This window comes from Malurus melanocephalus, unplaced genomic scaffold, assembly GCF_030028575.1.
Source record: "Malurus melanocephalus ecotype Western Australia unplaced genomic scaffold, MMel_1.1 scaffold_102, whole genome shotgun sequence".
In the NCBI taxonomy this organism is placed as follows: domain Eukaryota; kingdom Metazoa; phylum Chordata; class Aves; order Passeriformes; family Maluridae; genus Malurus; species Malurus melanocephalus.
This window is the reverse complement of record NW_026623334.1, coordinates 1,529,085-1,549,867: the sequence shown is the minus strand read 5'-3', so window position 1 is coordinate 1,549,867 and position 20,783 is coordinate 1,529,085. Positions and strand designations below refer to the sequence as shown.

Here is a 20,783-nt window from a genome sequence, read left to right as displayed (position 1 = left end):
TAGGAATCAAGTTATGGGAGGCACTTGAGAAAATCTCAGCCTTGGGACTCACCAGAAAATAATGATGCAGCTCCTTAAGGAAGTCACTGAGCCTGCTCCTGCCACTGAATTCTCCCTGGGGCAGAAAGAGCTGGTTTTGGGGAGATGAAACAGCAGAGTTTCTGTGAGATGATTTGGGGGCTTTTTTCCATGGAGGTCTGGGAGGTGGAGAGTGCTGGTCCTGCTGGGTGGATGATTTTTAGGGAGGGAAACACCAAGCATTGACAAATGTGTCATAGTTTGTGAACTTAATGGCATTACAAGATGCTTTCATGTTTTCTGCTTAGCTGTTCTGTTTCCATTTTGGGTCCTTTTTTTATGGTTTTGGGAAAATGATGTGATTTTACTCTTGCATCRGTGCAAATCCATAGTAATTCTATTAATGAAAGAAAAAACAACACCTGGTTTTAGAAACCGTGAGAAAAGCAATTGCTGTGGTGTTTTTGAAAAAGGACCTTGTTTGCCCAGTAATTCAATATTGCTCTATCATCTCAATAATGAGAGTTCAGCTCATAATGGCAGCACATTACAAAAAAGGCCGTACAATTTAAACATGTTGTAAATCCAACTAATAAGTATAAATTGATTTTTAAGGGGAAAAATGCATRAAACTAGCCTTTTACCATATGTTTYAACTCTACCAGAAACCTTACTTGAATGGTATTTCAATGTGCTTTACCTATTGTGCTGCAAACTTTTTCAGGCTCTGTCAAGTTGTACTAAAGCTTTTAAAATACAGATGGTGGTAAAATCCCCAGTGGAAAACAGACTTCTATTTCAAACTTCAGTAGTGTTTTTTTCTCTTCTAGTTCATAGCAGATTTTGACAGATCAGAAGAAATATTCACAGCTTGATGCAGCTGGATTCTTCTTTGGCATGAGCAGAAACATCTGGCCCCAAAACAGCACATTTTACCAAAGGGCCGAAATACATGCACATGCATCTGTTGTGCTAATATATTTTCCTGTGAACTCAGATGTTAATTGCTTTGTTTTGCTGAGACAACAGTGTTGGTTCAGTGAAGAAGATTGTTTCCTTTAGCCCCCTGTTAATGGTTTCCTTTAGCAGAAATGCTGTTTTAAATAGGAAACTGCCAGGTACGGTGTGAGCAGCAGTGAGATGCAGAGTGTTTTGAGCAAGGATATTTATGCTGTAATGGTATCCAGACATGTATTGTTGTAAAGAATTTGCATGTCGACTGAGACAACTGTTGGCACAAAAGCTCCATGTGAGACCAGTTTCACATCTCTGCAAGAAATGCCCAATTTCTGCATCAATATTTTAGAGGCTCTGGCCATCCTCACTTGCTGCTTCTATTGTTCTCTTTCTTCTCATCTGCAGGCAGCAACAAAGGAACATTAGAGATCTGGATAATTATCTGGTTGTTTGGTTCTTCCCATAATTCTTGGGGAATTTCATTATTTTGGGATTTGTTCCTTCTCCTACACTTGCTCCTTCAGGAAGAGCTGCAGTTTGGAGAAGTCATTTTTCCTGATTTCTGCTCCTTGGATGGAGTTTTCAGTTTTGCTCCCCCTGGTTCTGGGCCCCACTGCTGCTTGTAAAGATCCCGTGGTGTGACAGACCTTGGTCATTTCCCAAATCTGTATCCAAGGTGCTTGGAAGGCTCCTGCCTCCAGCAGCACTCAGAGATCTTTGTGCCACAGTAAAACCTCACTGACCCGTGTATCAGGAGCAGTCCTGAATCCCACCAAATCTCCCTCTTTTTTCACAAAACCTGCCTTATCTGATGGCCTCATTTTGCCATGCTGTAACTCTGCATCTCTTTTTACTAAAATATTTCCTGTGGAGGTGTAGGGTTTCCATGTAGTATCCAAAAAAGCAGCAATTTTTTTTTTTGCTTTCTCAGCAAGCTCCACTCTATTAAAATTATGCTTTCATTCTAAGAAATATTTGCTTACATGTCACCTAGGGAGAATGATCTTGTGGTTAAGATGCAAGATGGTTGCTGTTAAAAGCTGCAGTGCTTTCTGCCATCCTGTTTCCTTCTGTTTTCTCTGTAGCTGTAGCCCCAGCCCCCTTCCAGGTTCATTGCTTGATGTTCCCAAAGTCATCTGGTCTTTTCATCCCTTCCCAGAAGGGATGGTAATACCACCCACTGCACATCCTTGCTGTTTAAATTTGATGGGTGTTTGCAGAGTATTTGGAGATGCTCTCAGGAAATATTAGTGGGATCATTAATAAATGCATCTTGCTATTACTGCATCCTCTGAGGTGCTGTGTGTATCATTCTAGACATTCCCACTGAACAAGTAGAGAAAGTAGATGCTCATTCCTGTTTAAAACACCTTTCTGCACCAAATGTGACAGGGAAGATGAGCATTTCCTGCAGCTAAGACCRTCCTTATGGGAAGGACTGCAGCAGGCTCAATTAAGTGGGCTGTTACWTTAATTTCATTTTAGAACCTCCTTGTTCCAGTTCAAGTTAAACTGGTTGATAACTTATTTAACCTGMACAAAACGAAGGTTTGGCTTAAAACTTGACAAGCATTTACAATGCTTTAAATCAGCTTGAAGTCAGGCTTTTAGTTTTACCTAGTGACTTGTTTATTTTGGGCTTTGATAAGTCTTTTGTGCCCTCTGTGAAACAGTGCAGGTGCAATGGCTCRGGTTTCTCTGGGCTTCCCCTCCTCTGGACCCAGCTCATCCCCAAACCAGCCTGACCCCTTTCTGGAAGGTACCAATTACATTTTTCTCTCCAGAATCAGTGAGGAGAGGCTGCCAAAAATCACAGGGAGCAATTCAGGCCAGCTGGATAACCCTCAGTGTCTGCCTGGTGGGTACCTCTGCAGTTTGCCCTTTCAGCTGTGTCAAAGCTACACAGTGTCAGCCAGTTCTTTTGTGATGGAGAAATGTTAAAAACCGCTGTTTTAGGGAATGTTAGTGCCAAGCTGCACATCGTGAGAGTACAGGCAGGGCCAACAACAAGGATTTGTCTTGACCATAAATCACTGGAGCCTGTAGGAATAAGGTAGGGCAGGATCCCAGTCCATCAGCACTGAAATTTTGGTGCTGCCTTTGGTTCCTTGCATGTTTGGATAATGCCCTGTGTCCCTTGGTGGTAGCAAATATCAACCAGCTATTTCAGGGAGCTCTGGGCTCAGCCTGACAGCACTGCTGCCTYCTCAAGAGCTGCTTCCCTTCTGTGAACATTAATCTCAAAGTTCAATGATCATTAGCTAAAATAATTGCCACCCCTTTTTAGTTATTCAGGACTGGAAATTACCAAAGGGCTTCACCTTAGTTGATTCAGCTCTAATTATTGTTAGATTTTTGTTTTCTTCAGGATGTCGAGCAGCAAACAGGATGTCCCCTGGGCATTTGGAGGAAATTGCTTCTGTGTTTCCTTGAGGAGCTGGCTGTGCTTGCTCTGGTAGTTACARCACTTTTCTCAAATCAGAAAACTTGCCCTGGTGGTGCAGGAGCTCATGGCCTTTCTGAAAGTTTCCTTTACAACTCCAATGCCTTGACTGATCACAGTGGATGATCACAACCACACACAGTGATGTTTCAGGATGCCTCTGCTTCACATGCAGAGCCAGGGACCTGTTTTCCAGACTGCAGAGATGTGAGGTTTGCTCTGATTTTTGCCAGAGTGGTTCATCTGCTGGTGCAGAGAGCCTGGAGAAAAGGGCTCTGGTTCTTTTCTGAACTGAAGCAGCTGTGGTTGGCTCTCCATYGCCTGTGGGACACAAGGGACAGCTGGCTGGGGCACACAGACCTCTGCCAGGGGAAGGACAGATCCCAGGAGATCTGGGCAGAGTTTGAGGAGRGCTTTGTGGAGTTTGATTAGTAATAAAAGCAATCGTAGATCTGACTAGAGCAAGGTAGGAACTGGAATTAAACTGCTCATGGTGCAGTGCATGGGAATTGTCTCTGCTTTGYTGAATTCCCACCACAGCCTGCTCTCAGTTCCTTCTGTGCTGAAGTGATGGTTTTCCTCTGGCCTTTAATGCCAGATTTCCCCAGCTGCTGTGGGGCTGGAGCCGTGCTCCTGGCTTTTATGGGACCATAAAGGGATGTGACTGGGGCTGCTTTGTGGAGTGGCTGCAAACACACAATGCTTGGCCAGATCCTGGGTATGTGGAAGGCTCTCCTGTGATTTGAACTGTGCCACTGTAGCTTAACCTCACCCCAGAAATGCTGTTTGGGGTCCATTTCTACTCCACGGGAATTGCCAGGCTGTGACTGTCCTGCTGGAGGCTGGGCTTTTCTCAGTGCTGTGATCTTTGACAGCAGTTTCTGCAAAATTCATTATTCCCTAGACAGCCCTTGCATTTAGTTATTTACTTTGTTTCTCTTCTTTTTTCACTTTAGTTTATTAGTTGCACGTGTGGCTTTATCTGGAAAAAATGCATGCAATTTATGCATGCCTACAGTAGCATATGTTTTAGATATTGGGTTTATAGGGATGGTACTGATTCCTGAATTAATTTGAACAGCAAATTGTTGTTGTATCTGCACACAGTATGTCTTTTCTTTTTTTAAYATGTATTATATGACACACATCTGGTGGTGTTTTAATTGTGTTACTGTGGTGCCTCAGAGTCCTAGCAATGAATTTGAAACCCAACTGTACTGAGCATGGCTTTTTCACATGGGACACTTGGAGGGGTTGAGCAAATTGTTGAGCAAGAATGTGGGTGTTTTTGTGTCTGCCTTAAATCATGGATATGAACCCAAAGGGGTTTGCAGGCTGCCTTCACTGTCGGGCAGCACCGGGGGCAGCTTTTGTGCCCAGCTCTAGGACAGACCTGCAGTGCCTCACACCTGGAGAGTTGCTGGCAATTTTTGCTTTTTTCTAATGGTGGTTTGGTTGATCTCTGTGATCCCTATAAGGAGGACTTGGGGCAATTCAGACTCTCCAAGTTTGTCCCGGAGGTTAGACTGTACCTGCCATGGGTTGTCTGTTCAGTAAAGCTGTGCCTTGCTGGGTACTGGGGAGGCTGCAGACCTTCCAAAATCATTCCTGTCCAGGAGAAAGTGGCCTCTCTTCCCTCGCTGAAGGGTTGGGTTAGTTCCCTGTGGATGTAGTGTTATGCAGGAAGATCATAAGGACACACAAGTCCCCTGTCCCTCCCAGTTTTTCCCAAGGGGCTCTGTTTGGCAGCACAATCTCTCTTCTGCAGGAGCTGCAGGCAGCTGCTTTCATTCCTCATAACCAGGCTGCAGCTCTGCTTTCAGGAGTGTTTTTTCCCACTGAGGTGTGTTTCTCAAAGAATCCAAGCTGCTGCCTAAAGCTGCCTTCCCCTCCTCTTCCTTATTTATTCTAAAAAGGTATTATTGACATCTATGAATTTTATCTGCAGTGGTTTTGATAACATTTTTCTCTGATATTGATGGGACTATTGAATAGCTGCAAACCTTGTTTAAATCCTTTTACCGTCTGTAGCAAACATGAATGTTTATTTATTGACACTACTTTCTGAGAACTCAGCTGATATAGTCTCCACTTAAAATATGCTTTATTGATATTTATATAGCACTAACTTTTATCAGAATGACTTTCAGTATGAGTGCATCAAGAATCCTAAATGTATCACTTTTATCCATCTTCCCTTTCAACCAAACTTATTGAAGAAATCAAACTCAGCTTACTCAAGAAGATGAATTTTTCCAGAAAACCTTGGTGAAATAGTTTGAGTCAATTTACTGCAGTTCTGGTTTTCTTTTCTGCTGCTGCTCAAGCCTGGTTTCACAGCACTGTGCCTACAGCAGCCCAGCCAGCTCTGCTTGCTCTTTTGAAATACATCTCCAATACTTGACTTTTTTCTGTTTTCTCAGTGGATATTCCAAGATCAGTTGAAACATCTGTGTGACTATATTTATGTATTCTGTAGCTTGTGCAACAGGTCTGGACTTTGTTCTCAGCAAATGGTGTCTAATATCTTCCTTCAGCTATCAGAAGGATGGGAAATGGCTGTTTTCTTCCCAAGGTTGAGGCTGAACTGCTCTGCATGTTTTGCCTGTCTGACATAATTAGTAAATTAGTAATACGTTCACCTTGCTTTTTGGGATCTTCTTTTATTAAAATCACTTTTGAAGGTTATCATCACCTTTCATATTCAAATCAAAACCCTTGATTTTTCTGAGAAGTATTACCAGAAGTACTATAATACACAGAGATATTTCTCTTGGTTAAATTTCCTAATATATTTCAAAACATCTCCTGCAGGTTCGGACAATTTAATATGTATATTAAATCTACTTTTGCTTTGAACATCACAGCTGTTGATATTAGCCTTTAATAGATGGTATCTGTATGCAGAGATGGCAGCAATGTTAAAGCTGTCAATTCTGATTGCCTCCTACATGGTGTTTAAAAGCATCGTGTAAGCTCAGCCTAATTTAGTCCGCTGGCTGCAGCTGAACACAGCTCTCTCCTTGCTAAGTGGGTGCTTAGTCAATCATTCCTCTGTCCTGCTTGGAGCCACTTCCCTTGCAGTGATCCTTTTGCTATGGTCCGCTGMCCCAGATTGGTGCATCTGCACTAAGAGTTCTGAGCTCATCTTCAGTGTATCCATTTCTTTCCCATTACCAAAAAAAAAAAAAAACCCAACCCCCATGCCAAATTGATTTTCTATTTGATGCATATTGGATGGCATTTTATAACCGAGAGTTGCAGGTCCGAATCATCTTTATGTGAAACTTGAAGCTACAAATCTTGTTTTCAGGAGGCATGGAGGGTCTCTGTTCTCTCATGGGCTGTTTGTTGGGTGCTGCTCCTTGAGAGCTGCCACCTCACTGTGGTCTTCACCACACGCTCCTCCTTTGCTGATTTTGGTGACTGCAGGGCTGTGTGTCTCATTATTCTCCCTGTGCAGCAACTTTCTCCCCTTAATTATGTTATTCCAGAGGTGCTGTCACCGTTGCTGACGGGCCTGGCTTTGGCCAGCACTGTGTCCATCTTGGCCAGCTCGCCTTGTCTCCGCTGGCCATGGGAGAAGCTTCTGGCAGCTTCTCACAGAAAATACCCTGCTACCAACACTGCCCCCAAACCCAATCCCTCTGCAGGCAGCCCCGAGGGCTCGTAGGGGCCGTGTTTGTGCGTTGTGGAAGGCAGGTTTTGGTGGAATGGGCTGGCAGTGCCGTTTCCCCTCCAGCAGCCGCAGTCCCAGTCGAGCCCAGCGCTCGCTGGCTGTAACCTAAGCAGGTCTGGGCTGACACAGTTTATCACTGACGTATGTCAAACCCAGATTTTCCCAGCTGTCTGCTGCCATCTGCCAAGTGCGGCTGGGGGCACGCAGAGTGCAGTTTGCTATGCAGGCCTGATGGCAGCTGTAAAATSGAGCAGTTTTGCCTGCTTAAGCACCAGCTTTTTTTCCAAAATAAGCGTTAGCTCTCGCACGGCAGCGATGCTCCCGATCCTGAGAGCGCGGGCCGTGCTGGGGGAGCGGTGCCGGCTCTGCTCCGCAGCCGAGGACACCTGCCAGCCCAGAAGCTGTGAAAAATCATTGCAGCAGTTCCAGAGCTGCAGAAAAGCCAGCCCAGAGCTCCACACAGCCTCTGTGTGCTGGGCACTGGGGAGAAAGCTTCTCCAGGCCCCAGGGCACTGGCCGGCTCTTAGATGGCACCTCGCACAAACCACGAGGTCAAACAGAGTTCCTCCCTCGCTGGAAGCGGCACCAGATCTGCAGAAGTGTCTCTTGGAGYGCTGAGTTCATTGCAGGATGTTGCCCTGGCTATTCACAGCACCAGACAGCAGCTCTTCCAAAAACTGCAAGGCAGCTGCCCGTACCGAAGGAGCTTGGGTTTCATTTGTTCTTAGAAATGGAAGGTGACCTTCAGATCTGGTGGCAAGCATGAAGATGTAAAGTTAGGCTCCTAGTCAGTAGTTAATGTTGCTCAAGTAGCTGAGAAATTATCAACAGCTTTTGAATATTTTGATTTTTCACTGATAACACTTTTTATTATGGTAAGTTGTTGTACTTGCCGTGCTTTAGGAGCTGTCTCAGTCTAAGCACAGAAATCCTTTGCTAGCATCAATTGAAGTTCTGTACATCCCAGAGAGAGGTAAAAATGAGCCACTGTGTTGCAGAATGCTTTGCTGATGTTATTGATGTAATTTAGTTAGAGGAAACTGGTATGCCAGGATTAGGAACCAGTAGTCTGCATAGCAGGTAAATGTATAAACACTAACCTTCGAAACATCATGGAACCGAGTGACTGCTAAAAAAAAAAAAGGAAATTTTCCCCCAGTATCATAACACTGGTGCTGTTTGCATCTTCATCACAGTAAGTAAAAATGGACATGTCATATTTAAAATGAGTTATGGCTAAGATAGCCCATCACAGCATCCACAGCAGCACCACCCAATTAGAAAAACTACTTTAATCCAACCTGATGCTACTGTCATTTTTTAAAATGAGCCCTACTTCAATCATAAAATACTCAGACCATAACATTGCTTTCTATGCCATATGTCCTTATTTAGAGGGGGAAAAAAATGATTGCACCCTTAATTCAAAGGAAACGTTTCCCTCTGAGCCAGAACTCAATAAAATGTATCAAAAAAAATTGTGGAAAAGGGCAAGCAAAGAAAATCAAATTGCAGCGTGTGAAACGATTTAAGGAGGGACCTGGGGAATACATAATCTCCAAACTGCCAAGTTAGAGCAAGTATAAAATATACAAACAAGCCTGATATTTTTCCCAGTTGATCTCATTATGAGGTATGCTTGGGATAGATAAATTTTGTTAGAATGCATTAAGGCTGGATTTTCAAGGAAACAAATCAGAAGTAATGTGTTTAGCTGATTCCACCTTGTTTTGATACGAGGGTCTTTTCAGGTTTAAAGAAGTACATTTTTAAAGCCAAATGGTTTGTTTTGTTTCAGGCATTAAAACCAGAGGCAACTGGGTGATTTTTTCCCCCCTCCTTCTGGAAAACAGACGTTTATAATTTCAGCATGGTCTTTAATCATTGGGGTAGTGTTCTGTGCTCTGTGCTATGTTTCACTGCCACTTATTGTTGCCTGCCTAAAATACACTGAGCTAGCCTTGAGTGCAATCCCTTAACAGACTGTTTCATCCACAAATAGTACTTTTTCCAAGTCTCCAATATATTTTAATTAAATTGTCCATTTGTACTTATTAAGGTAGTTTACTGTCTCCTGCTGCAAAAAGCTGCTAGCACTGATAGTCTACCAGAGAAACATGAGCTTATCTGGGACTTGATAATAAAGCACAAGCATATGTTGGCAAAAAAGTCTCCCAAAATATTGTTTAAGCATCCTTTTCATGTTTGCTGGGAAGGGGACAGGTCATACAATTATTTTTGATACGTTTTTGGAACAGTTGGTGTTATCAATTCTAGTAGCAGTGGGAAATCATGATCTTTGTTCCAATAAAATGATACCTGTAGAAATTTTTTCTTCCTTAGATTAACCCTGTAGAAAGAACTGAAAAAGAATCCTTTGGCAGAGCTGATGATAAAGTCATTACATGCTGATGAGATGTAAAGTGGTATTCAGCAGCATTACTTTAGATAGATGAGCATGATAAGRTTGATTCATCCCTGTCTCTGGTGATCTGAAAGCTTGGACCTAAACTCTGGGACTTGGACGCCTCTCAGCTCTACCCACTTATCTCCAAGTGGCTTCTGCCAAAATAGATTTGCCATGGARTCAGTAAGATGGAAATCAGAAGGTTGGCTTTAGTCTGTCCTCTCTCTCAAGACAAACAAAAGCAGCTCTTCCACAGCTTTATAGAGGAATTAAACTTTCTTCTCAAAGTTAATGTGCTCCTGAAAGGAGATAACTTGGCTCAGTGCTGTCTGGAGCTGTTTGCCTGTTCTGATGTGGAAGGGCAGCTTTGTTTTCATGGCCCATTCCTGGCTCCAGAGTGTAGCACGRAGTAGGTGGGTGCCACTCCTGCTGGTGCCTGTCCACTGGCAGGGGTGACAGGATTAGTGGATTAATAGACCCATCTGAGCCACCAGAACAGGCATCTCTGAGATGAATGTTTTAATTATGTCTCTCCCCAAGGCTTCTGCTTTCTGTCTTTCCTTCAGAACAGCACAGAGAAAGATTGCTGGGAATTTCTTTTCCCACCCTGTGTGTACGCAAGACCTGTTTTGTATAAAACAGATACAAACCCCAGCAACAGCAAGGGGCTTGAAATGAGACTGCTGTGACTKTAAGAGTGAGAAAAAAAAAMCCCAAAAAACTGTTAAGGAAGGAAAATAAAAATCCCACAGCCTGTTGTAGCAGCTGTAGCTTCAGATCGTGTGGAAAATGAAGGCAGATGATTCAATTTGGCCTGTGCCCCGAGTACATTTCCAAATGCTTCTGTGTGTGCGCAAGATAATGAACAAATATATTGAGATGGCACAAGATCAGTGCGAGTTTGCCGCTGCACAGGCCGTGGAGCTCCCAGTAGGAGCACACTAGCTGTKCTGGGTTAATGGGGGTGAGGGTCGGGGAGCCCAGCACCTTTCAGAACAACTTAAGAAAAGAATTTGTCTCCTTTTGCCCCGGGCTCCCCGTGGCACTCAAATGGAGCTTGTGATAAATCGAAGTGTATTTATTAATAATGAGCAGGGGCAGCGTGCCCACGATGTGAAAATAGGTGCGCCAAATAAAAACGTGCTTTCCTCTGACATCGGGAAAGCTTAAGTAAATGGAGAGCAGGCTGATCTATTATGATTAAAAAGCGGGGGCTGAGAGCCAACATAGCGGTAATGAAAAAGCCCTTTTAGGGAAACAAGACCCGTTCTGCCCATTTGTGTGTTCCTCCACCCCCAGCCCATTGGATGAAGCAGGGAGGGGGAAGTTGGATGGGAGAGATGGAAAGGCAGCAGATTTCCAGGATAGCAGAGCTGGAGTTATTACCAGGATGAGTTATGATATTTAATCATGCTACATGATGTCCAACAGCGCGAGGTTCATAATTCTTGGCTCCRAACGTGGCTTGGGACTGTCCATGAGCACCTGCAGAATGCAAATTGATCRTGGCCTTACAAACCCTCTGTGCCTACCCCGATCCTTCCCCACTGAGCCAGCCCCGTCTRCAGCCCTGGCCTGCTCCCACRGAATGGAAACGCTCTCTTCCAGGCTCACAAACACAAATCTGTTGTTCCTGGTGAAAGCTGGAGTGCAGCTACTGCAGARAGCTGGGATTGCCAGCCACCAGCTTTGCTCTGCGCTGTGTGCTGGATCTGGGGGGTTCTTTAGCATGCAGGAGACTGAGTTAGTCTGGTTTTGAAGCAGCCTTGAGTTTAATTTATGGTTTTGGAGAATTCCCTTAACTTCAGTGATGAAACATGCCATGCTGGAATAAAACTTGAGCACTTCTTCAATGTTCCAGTGCGTATATATGGGCATTAAATGAATTGCATATGTAATACTGGTTGCTGAATGGCACTGCCACTGTATCTCATACCAAAATGGACAATCAATAGGGGCTGGTCAGGTTACGTTTAGATGGGATATTGGGCTCATCTACCCAAGGCATTCAGTTCTGGTGGCTGGTGTTGCCTCTGGAAGTTCCTGACAATGTGTACTATGAGAGGACATAGCATGTTTTTCCTGTGAATTTGGGAAATTGCTTGTTTGAGTCTGTGCTGAGGTGGAGATGATGACATCTCCAGGCTGGCAGCAGGGCCAGGAGCCCATGGAGCCTCAGGCCTTTGCAGACTCTGGAACTCTGATGACTTTTTCCAAGGGAGAAGAATACTGGTTTTTGTAGCAAAACTCAATCAGGGAACGTGGTCAGGAGGAATTTCTGGAACTCAAGGAAAAACACCCAGAGAAAATCACTAGAAATCAAGCAGCTGAGCCAGTGGTAACTTGGGCAAAGAAGCTTTTGTCCCGTTTGCTAATACCCAGTTCTGCTGAGAGTGCCTGTGAAACCAATGCATCCATTTAGCAGAACAACTTGTCCTCCTCTTTGGGTCCTGCATGTGGCTCATTAGGGTAATTACTGATGAATTAAGGCAGCTTGGCTGAGCGCTGGGGCTGCGGGTGTGCGGGCTCCCCTGCTGGCAGGCAGCAGGTGTAAATGAACAAGATCTGTCAAAAAGGCTGATGACCCTCTTAATTCACAGCAGCAAACTGGGGACAGAGGTAGTGCAGCAAGTTTAATAATTGATATTTACTTGGAAAGGTTAATGGCAGCAGTGATGCTTCTAATTTGCTTGCCCGTGCAAGACCTTGTCAGGTCAAATTGTCTCAATTTGTTACTGCGTGTGTAGGTGTAGTTTTCCTTTAATGAAATTTGGAGAAAAGAAACAGGTGGTGGTTTGGAGCTGACTGTAACTSAAGAAAAGCAGCACAAGGTTCCAGTCTGCTAACAGGTTGGGTGAGTCTGTGCTAACTTTAAACAGCTGGCAGTTTAGTCCTTTTGAATTAATTCTAGCAACCATTTGMACTTGGGAAGGTGAAAGGATTTGGAATGGCATAATTTATTTTTCCTTTAATTTGCAGCTGTCTTGGAGTTGTTTAGGTCAGAAGTGTAATAATTTTGACAGGCTTTGATGTGTTCCTGGGCGGGAGGGGGGAAGGTTATGGATCAGAAATCAGAAAGCTGCAAAATTCAATGGGCATTTCTGTGCCGTGTTAGGGAAACTGTAATTCTGCCCTGTAATGGTTAAGTGGTTCCTATTTCAGGGAGAAACAAAGCACCTGCTGTGTCTGGAAGGATTAAAATTGGCAGGTCAGATACTTTACATCCAAGAGTTTCAGAAGRGCTGGCTGATGACTAGCAACCAGTGGAGTTGGGTTTTGAGTGAGCGTAAAAAGACCCAGATGACAGAAAAAAGCTGGTGTGCCAGTGTTATGAAAGGCTGTAATTAATGGGGTATTACCATTTGTCTTACTGGCTTGGCATCAATCCTAGGCAAGATAATGGGATAGCTGAAGTAGTAATTGCTTAATAAAGACCTAAAAAAGAATAAAATAAGTGAATGACAATCATTTAATGTATTTGGGAAAAAAAAGTCTTACCGAATTTATTTAATTATATGTGGAAGTAAAGATTTGATGGATTATGGCCAATATTGATGTAGTTTAGTTAGATTTCTCTCCTTGATGTTGCTGACCATTTGTTAAGGAAACAGACAATATGGATTGAACATCATGAACTTTAAGTGAATTCTTTCTTGCTTTGATAGGTGGTGCTGSTATTGCAAATGCAAACTCACTGTTGTTGGAAATGYTTCCAGCAGATCCCAGCAGGGATTRCCTCTCTTTGCTGTGCTTTTGAACRTTTTGATGTAGGAGCAAAGATGGAATATTGGTCTCAAAGAAAGTTTGCAGGTGGGCAGCGTATTGAAGGGTGATGTCCAAGGAGTGAGACAGGGCTCTCTGTCAGAAGTGGTTTTGTGATGAGTGGGCCACAAAAAGATTTTTATTTCTATTACTTAAATGTGTCTGCAAGTCTTATCCTGCAGGAGGAAGTGTATTGGTGGGGAAAGGCAGGCAGAGCAAGGACATTYATCACACATTTACTGAGCATGATGCTTTTCCTGTGTTGTACCCGAGCCCGTGCAGGGCTGTGCACTGTGGATGAGAACTGGAGCTCAATTCTCCACACAGCACCCTGAACATGCACTGAAATGTTAATAACAGGGGGACACTCAGCTGGCAGCACTTTTAAACATCCATGGAGGGTGGTGATCAGTGCTCCCAGTGCTGAGATTGCTGTGCCCACGCTGTGACAGCRTTCCCAGTGTGCCCAGTGCCACAGGGGTTATATCAGCACCACGAGCAAACCCTGCTGGCTGCTGCCACYGCCAYRGAACRGGACAGCAAGAAACAAAGGGRTTTTATTGCCATTAAAAATACCAATTTGTACAAGCCGACATTTTAAATAGTGTAATTTAAATGGAACCAAACTGATATGAATAGAACCTATTAATAAATTAAACACTTCTTTCCACCCAATATTTCACGAGGGAATTAGCAGAATAATTTGTTAGTAAATGAGCCCAGGAATGAAGCTGTGAATGACATCTATCCTACCCCTCTCCTCCCTCTGTAGCACTCTTTGCAGATGTAAGAGGAAGGTTGCTGTTATTTCAAACATTGGCTCTCTCACTTCTATCCAAAYATAAGCACAACTTCAGGTGAAGGAGCTGGGATGGTTTAGCAGTGAAAGCACCCTTGGCTGTAAGAGTCAATCCTGCTCCACTTCAAATGCTGTGCGCTATCACAAGCAAGTTGTTTCAGGCCAGTGGCCATCATGGCCTGTCAGTGCAGTCACTGGGGTGGCCCCAGGGCTCTCTGGACWGGGAGCAGTGCCCTGGCCATGGCTCAGGCAGCAGCAGCACTGTCACAGCTGAGATGTGCCAGGAGCGGAGCAAAGGGTTTGGTCTGTCTGCTTCCCTCTTGTTTCCATCCCCTGGGCTTTGGCACTGCCTCACCTGCCTCCACGAGTGCCAAAAGCACCTCTTCCCTCCCCTGTTAGTGAAAAGGAACATGAACACACGTGGGCAAGCACAACTACAGAAAARCCCCATGCGTTCCACCCTTTCCACGGTGCCGTGGGCGTAGAAGCGAAACGTTGGCTGAACTGCTGTGGGCAACCTCGCGAACAGGTGCTTGAAAATCTCCTTTCTCCCCCTCCTTCTTCTCCCTCTAGATGAAGGTCCCTACAAGCAGAAGTGGCAGAAATAGCGAGGAAGACAGCATCAGGGAGGCCACAAGCTCTCAGCGGAGCAGCTCAAGGGACCGTCTCAGTGATGTAAGTACCATTCAGGAGAAAGCGTCGCTTCATTGCAGCAATTCCCGCTGCTGACATGGCTTTTCATAAATCTTGCTGAACAAATGTTGGCATCCAGAGGTCACTGTGTAATAACTTTTTTTTATGTCATGATTGAGTGTTACGGCGTAAGTGGTTGAGCCGCCTTGCAAACACTATAATCATGGTGCAAATAATATGATAAGTGAAAGATCAGAGATGGGAAAACAAAATGGAATTGTTATTCCTTGGGGAAAAATGGCTCGATGTTTTGTTTTGGTTTCTTTTTTTTCRAAGAAGTTGYGTTAAAAAGCTTTTTRCAGCATCTTTGGGTTTAGCTGCTGCACATAATCATATAGTTTGGGTGCAAAGTTAGTTGATCTAATTTTATGCTTCCTGCCGCCAAGATACGAGAGGGTTTTGGGGRAAAGCTGTCTTTCTCTCAGGAAATTCGATGGTACGTTGAGTGAAATGTTATGATAAAACAAAAGCAAACGGTGCCTTCGTGTGTAAACACACAAATGGGCTTTTGAGTCACCAAGAAATCAATGGCAGTGCTGGGATAATTTTATATGAAGGCTTTTTGTGTTAGCAATTAGCATTTCGCCTTCATTAAAACATGATTTTTTACTAATTAGGACCTTTCCCGTTAGGAGAGATTTAAATGAAGAACAATAATCAAACGCTGGCACGAGCATGTCTGAAATATTAAATTTGCCATTTCAATGGCAAGCCACAGAAATCCCAGAGAGAGTGGTTTTCATGTTGAGTTCTATTAATGTAAAATATGCTTCATAACTAAAACCTGTCACAGAAAACGGCTCACACCAGCTAAATTCAATTGGACAGTTAATTTAGCTCTAAAATTGAAAACACTACCTCCGCTTCAGGATGCAAAAGGAAGAGGGGGGGAAAGCCTTTGATAAGTGTAATGTATTTGCTATTAAGGCTTTCAGAGCCCATTCTACAGGAGGAAAAGGGAGAAAAAGGGGAAAAAATGGCTCCCACAAATGTGTTTAAAAGCTGAAAGTATTTATTAAAAATGTCAGCAGAAAAGTGCTTTTGGCAGATTAAAGCGGGATTCAGCTTGACAGCTCTGACAGGGAAATGTGACGGGGGAAAATTCTCTCTACATGTTTGGAGTGTGAATGGGGCGCTGTAAACAGCCGACGCAGTGGGAGGAAGAGAAAAATAACGTGTCCTGTGATCTGCTTCCAGGATTGCGAGCCCACGCGCCGCGGTGGGGCCAGGCTGGGGGAGCTGGGACAAACCCCCTTGCTGGGGGATGTCTCTGGCTGAGTTATTATGAGTTATTAATCAATAACCATCATGATTTTATATCCACGTACACGGATGCGATTCTGAGCTTCCCCTCCTCTCGGCTGCTCCTGATGGGTGTGYGAGCAGGAGTGCCTGGGAGCTGCAGGAGAGGAATAAAATATTCCAGCTTGGCCATTAGCTCGGGTCAAAGCGTTAAGTGGTCTTGGAGACTTTTCTTGTTAAGCCAATGCACTTGCAGTATTTCTCCTCCTTTCCCTTTGCCCCCAAAGTTGCGGGCTGAGCCTGTAGGAATTGACTCTGAGCGCCTAATTCCTGCAAAATCTTCAAAGCCTGTKCAGCAGCCAGTGAAATTCAGTGGGAAATAGGCACTCTGTTCTTTTTTAGTCAGCGGAGACRCTTGAGCAGTGCCTGGAGGCCGGGGCACACTTCAGAGCTTTGCTGAAGCTGCTCTCGTGACCTGGCGACCCATGGCAAATGAGAATTTTTCAAATTAGTAATTAAACAGTTTGAAAAGTAAGGTTCATGAATCACAGAATGCTCTYCGTTCATTATTTGATGAGTGCAATTTAGCTTTAATTACATATAACGCTGCCTCRCGTACTGGTACATGTTCTGTCGCCTGTTTAGCGACCGTCTCAAAGTCCTGGGAAGTCCCACGGGTGCAATCAGATGCTTTTCCCCATTTCTGTGCAAAAGGACGAGGAGGCAGACTGGTTCTCTTGTAGAGAGGGAGCAGGGAAAGGGAGAGGAGATGACAATGTGCTACTGAGCATCAATTCTTGCAGGATTTTCTGTCCAGCCACGCCTGGTCCCTGTTGGCTGTGGAGCTGGATGTCCCAGCACRCTGGGAGCAGTTGGACTGGCACAATTCCTTGCATGTGCTCAGAATCAGGAGCCCAGGGCAGTCAGGGTGTCCAGGGAAGGCAGGGACTGTTTCCTCGAGGTTGGTGGTCACAAACCAAAGCTGCAGCACCGGGCAGTGCCTTTGCACTGGACACTCTGCAGCAGGAGGCACCTGGGCTGTTTCTCACTCTCCTGCTGTTCCTCGGTGCCCTTGGCCTTTGGGACTGTTTTTTGTGCAGCCTTTCCCCATTAACTGGGGTGAACAATGGGGCAAATGAGGCAGGAGGTGCCAGGTCTGGCTCTGTAGGGCAGCACGCAGCAGGTGTGGTGGCAAATGTGTGTGTCAGCTGCAGTGATGCCACCTTAGGATCGTCCCTCCGATCACATTGTGGGTCCCCATTTTCATCCTGAGCAGCTCTGTGCCATCCTGAGCAGCTCTGTGCCTTGTTTCTCGAGGTGACTCGTTCAATGGGATGCCAGCAAGTTGTTCTTTATTTACATTAATGCATGTCATTAGTCTCTAATGGACCGTGGAGTCAAGAGGTGGCCTGGTCTGTCGTGAAATAATTGCACTCTAAAGAAAACTGAGGCAAATGATTGATTGTGTTGTGCACACACACACACACAAACAGCCATTGGTTTGTCCACAACAAAACCCAGAGCATTTTGGCTCCTTCCTCACCACAAGTGAAAATTCTGTAGGGAGAGAATGAAACAATGTCACAGTGAGACAGTAATTGTCTGGCTTGTATAGTAAGTCTTTCCAGACATTACACCGAGTGTCATTTATTATGGGTCATTGGGGGGAAAAAATGCTTATTATGATCTAGTGAAATCATCTCTGGCTGCACAGGTTTGATTTGTTGAGGCTGGGCTCTTCTTTGGGATGATAAAACTTCACAGCAGAAAAACAGGGAAGTTTTAGCCCAGGTTTTGTGGYGCAGAGAGGGGATGGGAATCTGCCACTTGTTTATGTTCCCAGTGTTGATGTAAAATTCCCTTAAAAAACCTACCACAAAGCTGACATCCCTATTACTCATGTACTCTGAGGTTTTCTGCAACCCAAACAGAGTCAACAGCCTTTTTCCAAAATGGGATTTTCCTCTGCTGTCTTTCAGAGGGAGGTAATTGGAARTTGCCAGAGAATTAAGAGCCAGATAAGCCATATTGCTATTTTGTTGTGTTGACCCAAGTAAAAGTGGAAAGCTTGGGCATTTTGTTTTGGTTTTCCCCATGTTCCATAATTGTCCTAATCTTTTCTGATGTCCTGAACAGTCCAAAAATCCACACAGAGCCTTGTATAATGGCTTGAAAAAAGGGTTTTTATCTTTTTCTTGACCCATCAGCTTAAGAACTGCCTGCTTTTTAATGGATTTTCTCCCTCACTAAATTGAATGGATCGTCCCTCATTATCATTTAAATAGAAGCCTCACTCCCTGTGAACATGGAAAATTTGAATGTGGTAGTAGAGCTGTGATAATTTGAAATATTCGGAAGGTGGGGGCAAGGAGGGGGAACAGGCGGCAGAGTGCAGAATTGCTGAATGTAATTGTCATGGATTCTCAATTTTGTTGCCACAAGATGGGAAAATAGACTAATAATTGTCTTCCAACCCTAGTAGAATAGTTGCCCTAGTTAGCTGAAGCTAACACTCTAATTGTCATGGGGGCACAGAGATGAATGAGGATGTATGCAGGGCACAGCCAGGGCTAAATTGAGTGATATACTAAGGCAAAGAGCAAATTGGCAATTATTGGCCCAGCTGAAAAGGTTGGCAGGTGTGCTGCTTTCTCAGGAGCCCTTAGGGGGAAATTGGAAATATAAAATATCGACCATAAATACTCGCTGATTAGGAAATATGTTGCAAGAGGTGCTGGCCACTTAAGAGTCAAAACTCCTTTTCAAGGGATTGGCTTCAGCTGTGCATAAAACCAGCAAGTGCTGCTACTAAGTTGTTGAGAGCCTTTTCCTCTCATCCCCCAGGCTATCTTTTCTAATTTTTCATCATCCTATCCTCATATGTTTGTTTGTTTTTCTTTAAACATAATAAACGAAAAGCAGTCTTTTAGGAAATGCAAAGATTTTCCTCTCTCTAAATGTTCTTTGATAAGTGTTTAGCATATTGTATAGACTAGATATAAAATTCTCTCTCTGGTAGATGAATACAAAATAACTTCTGTGATTTCTAATTCAGACAGTTGGCTGTGATCTGCCTTTTTTTCTTTGTGTGCCATCACAGGCACTGCATCCCCCTCCCCTCCTACGTTCTGTGCCACGCTTCCCCTCCCGGGGCTCAGGGATTAGAGCAGCAGCAGGGTACAAAGCTGCAGGTCCCTTGTGKGTGCCTCAGGCTGAAGTACCTTGCCAGAAGCACAATCTCTGAGCCTCTGAAGTGAGGATTGGACCACAATCACACCACAGCTCCGTGTTTATCCACGCTGTGAACTTTGGGGTGTGTGGTGTGCCTGSTCTTGGCTCCAGCAGGGTGGCATTGGGACCTCAGTGCCATGCTCAGGAGTGGTACAGAGCACATTGTGGGGGTTTTGGGGGACATGGGGTGGTAACATGGGGGCTGCAAACTCTTTGGGGCATGTGCTGTCAGTTGTTCCCCGTGTGTGTCACRTGGGATCTGAWCTGCAGTTTGAAGAGCAGAGTAAGAGCATCCTATGAAATGGARGAGCAATATGAGAGTTTTACAACCMCTTCCACAACCCATKAGTCTTGGGAAACTGGTTTGAATATACATGGGAGGATCATGAAATCTTGMAAGTCCCATTCTTCTGGAGGCAAAAATTCACGTCCCTTCAGCACACCATCTGCTTTTACCTGTCTCCCACAAAATACCAAATGCTTGCATGAAAACRGCTTCAGCAGAAATTAAGTTTTAATGACCGGCAGAAAGTTTCAGGCAGTGAGGTATAGTTAAGGAGAAAGTCTGGAGAAGTTTTGTGAAGCTGGCAGAGGGTGATTGTTTGAACAGGAGCAACACTCATGAAGGTTCTGTGCATTTCAGAAGTGTGAGGTCTTTTCAGACCAGTTAGCCAGGTTGTTCCTGACTAACTGCACTCAGTTTGTTCATTCCTGGCCTTATTTCCTTCTTCTGTCTGCAGCTATCAGCTGTAGGAATCCAGGAATCTTGGGTGGAAGCTGTTCTGGAACTTATCAAGCCAGTTACAGATGTTCAGACCTTGTGTAGTTTGATATCTTACCAGACTGGTTTTGCAGTGTTTTTAAGCACAAACCTCTCTATTTATCCAACAGAATAAAGTGAATTCAAGGAGGAACACATTCAAGTGTTGCACAACATCCAAATCGTTCATCATTGCTGTGGTTATCTTGTCAGGGCCGGGTTTCTAATCTCAGAGAACATCAGATGCCCTGGGTGACCTTTGCCACGCCAATTGAACTCATTGTGTCAGCAGACAGGAGAGTGCTATGGAAATTAATTGCATTAAGAGACTGTGTTAAGGTCTGGGACATCTCCTGCCCTTGGCTCTTGTTGCCCTCCTCCCCACTTACCCCTCTCATTGCAAGATATTTGAGTTTTGGAAGGGATTTGCTTGGGGAGGAAATGTCAGACTCTCCAGTATTCAAGGCTGAACCCATATTCTGTTGTTGAATGCTCTATAAATGACCAGGTGGAGGGTAAACACGTGCAATTCCTGGTGCCTCAGACCTCTCTGACTGTGGAATTGGGATCTCTGGGAAAGAGTGGAAGAGGGGTACAGCTGAGGTGAGCTTCATCCTGAACAAATGCTAKAAACAGAATTCAAAGTGAGATCTCTCTGTAATGCTGTTGATTATCTCTGCTGAGTGCTGATCAAATCAGGCTTGCAGCCCTGGGCCATGTGAAAGTTGGAAAGTGTGATTTGGCAAGGGAAGACTTGCCACTGAGTAGGAGCTGGGAATTCTGCCTCAGTTT

The 20,783-nt window shown here is 44.4% G+C and overlaps 1 protein-coding gene across 16 annotated transcripts in view; it reads left to right on the top strand.

Moving 5' to 3' along the window:
• FBRSL1 (fibrosin like 1) overlaps positions 1-20,783 on the top strand; it is a 490,798-nt gene that overhangs the window by 197,162 nt on the left and 272,853 nt on the right. For all 16 annotated transcript variants that reach the window (XM_057369099.1, XM_057369098.1, XM_057369100.1 and 13 more), the window contains exon 3: positions 14,639-14,740. In XM_057369099.1, the coding sequence (XP_057225082.1) occupies positions 14,639-14,740 (102 nt within the window). The remainder of the gene's footprint in view (positions 1-14,638; positions 14,741-20,783) is intronic.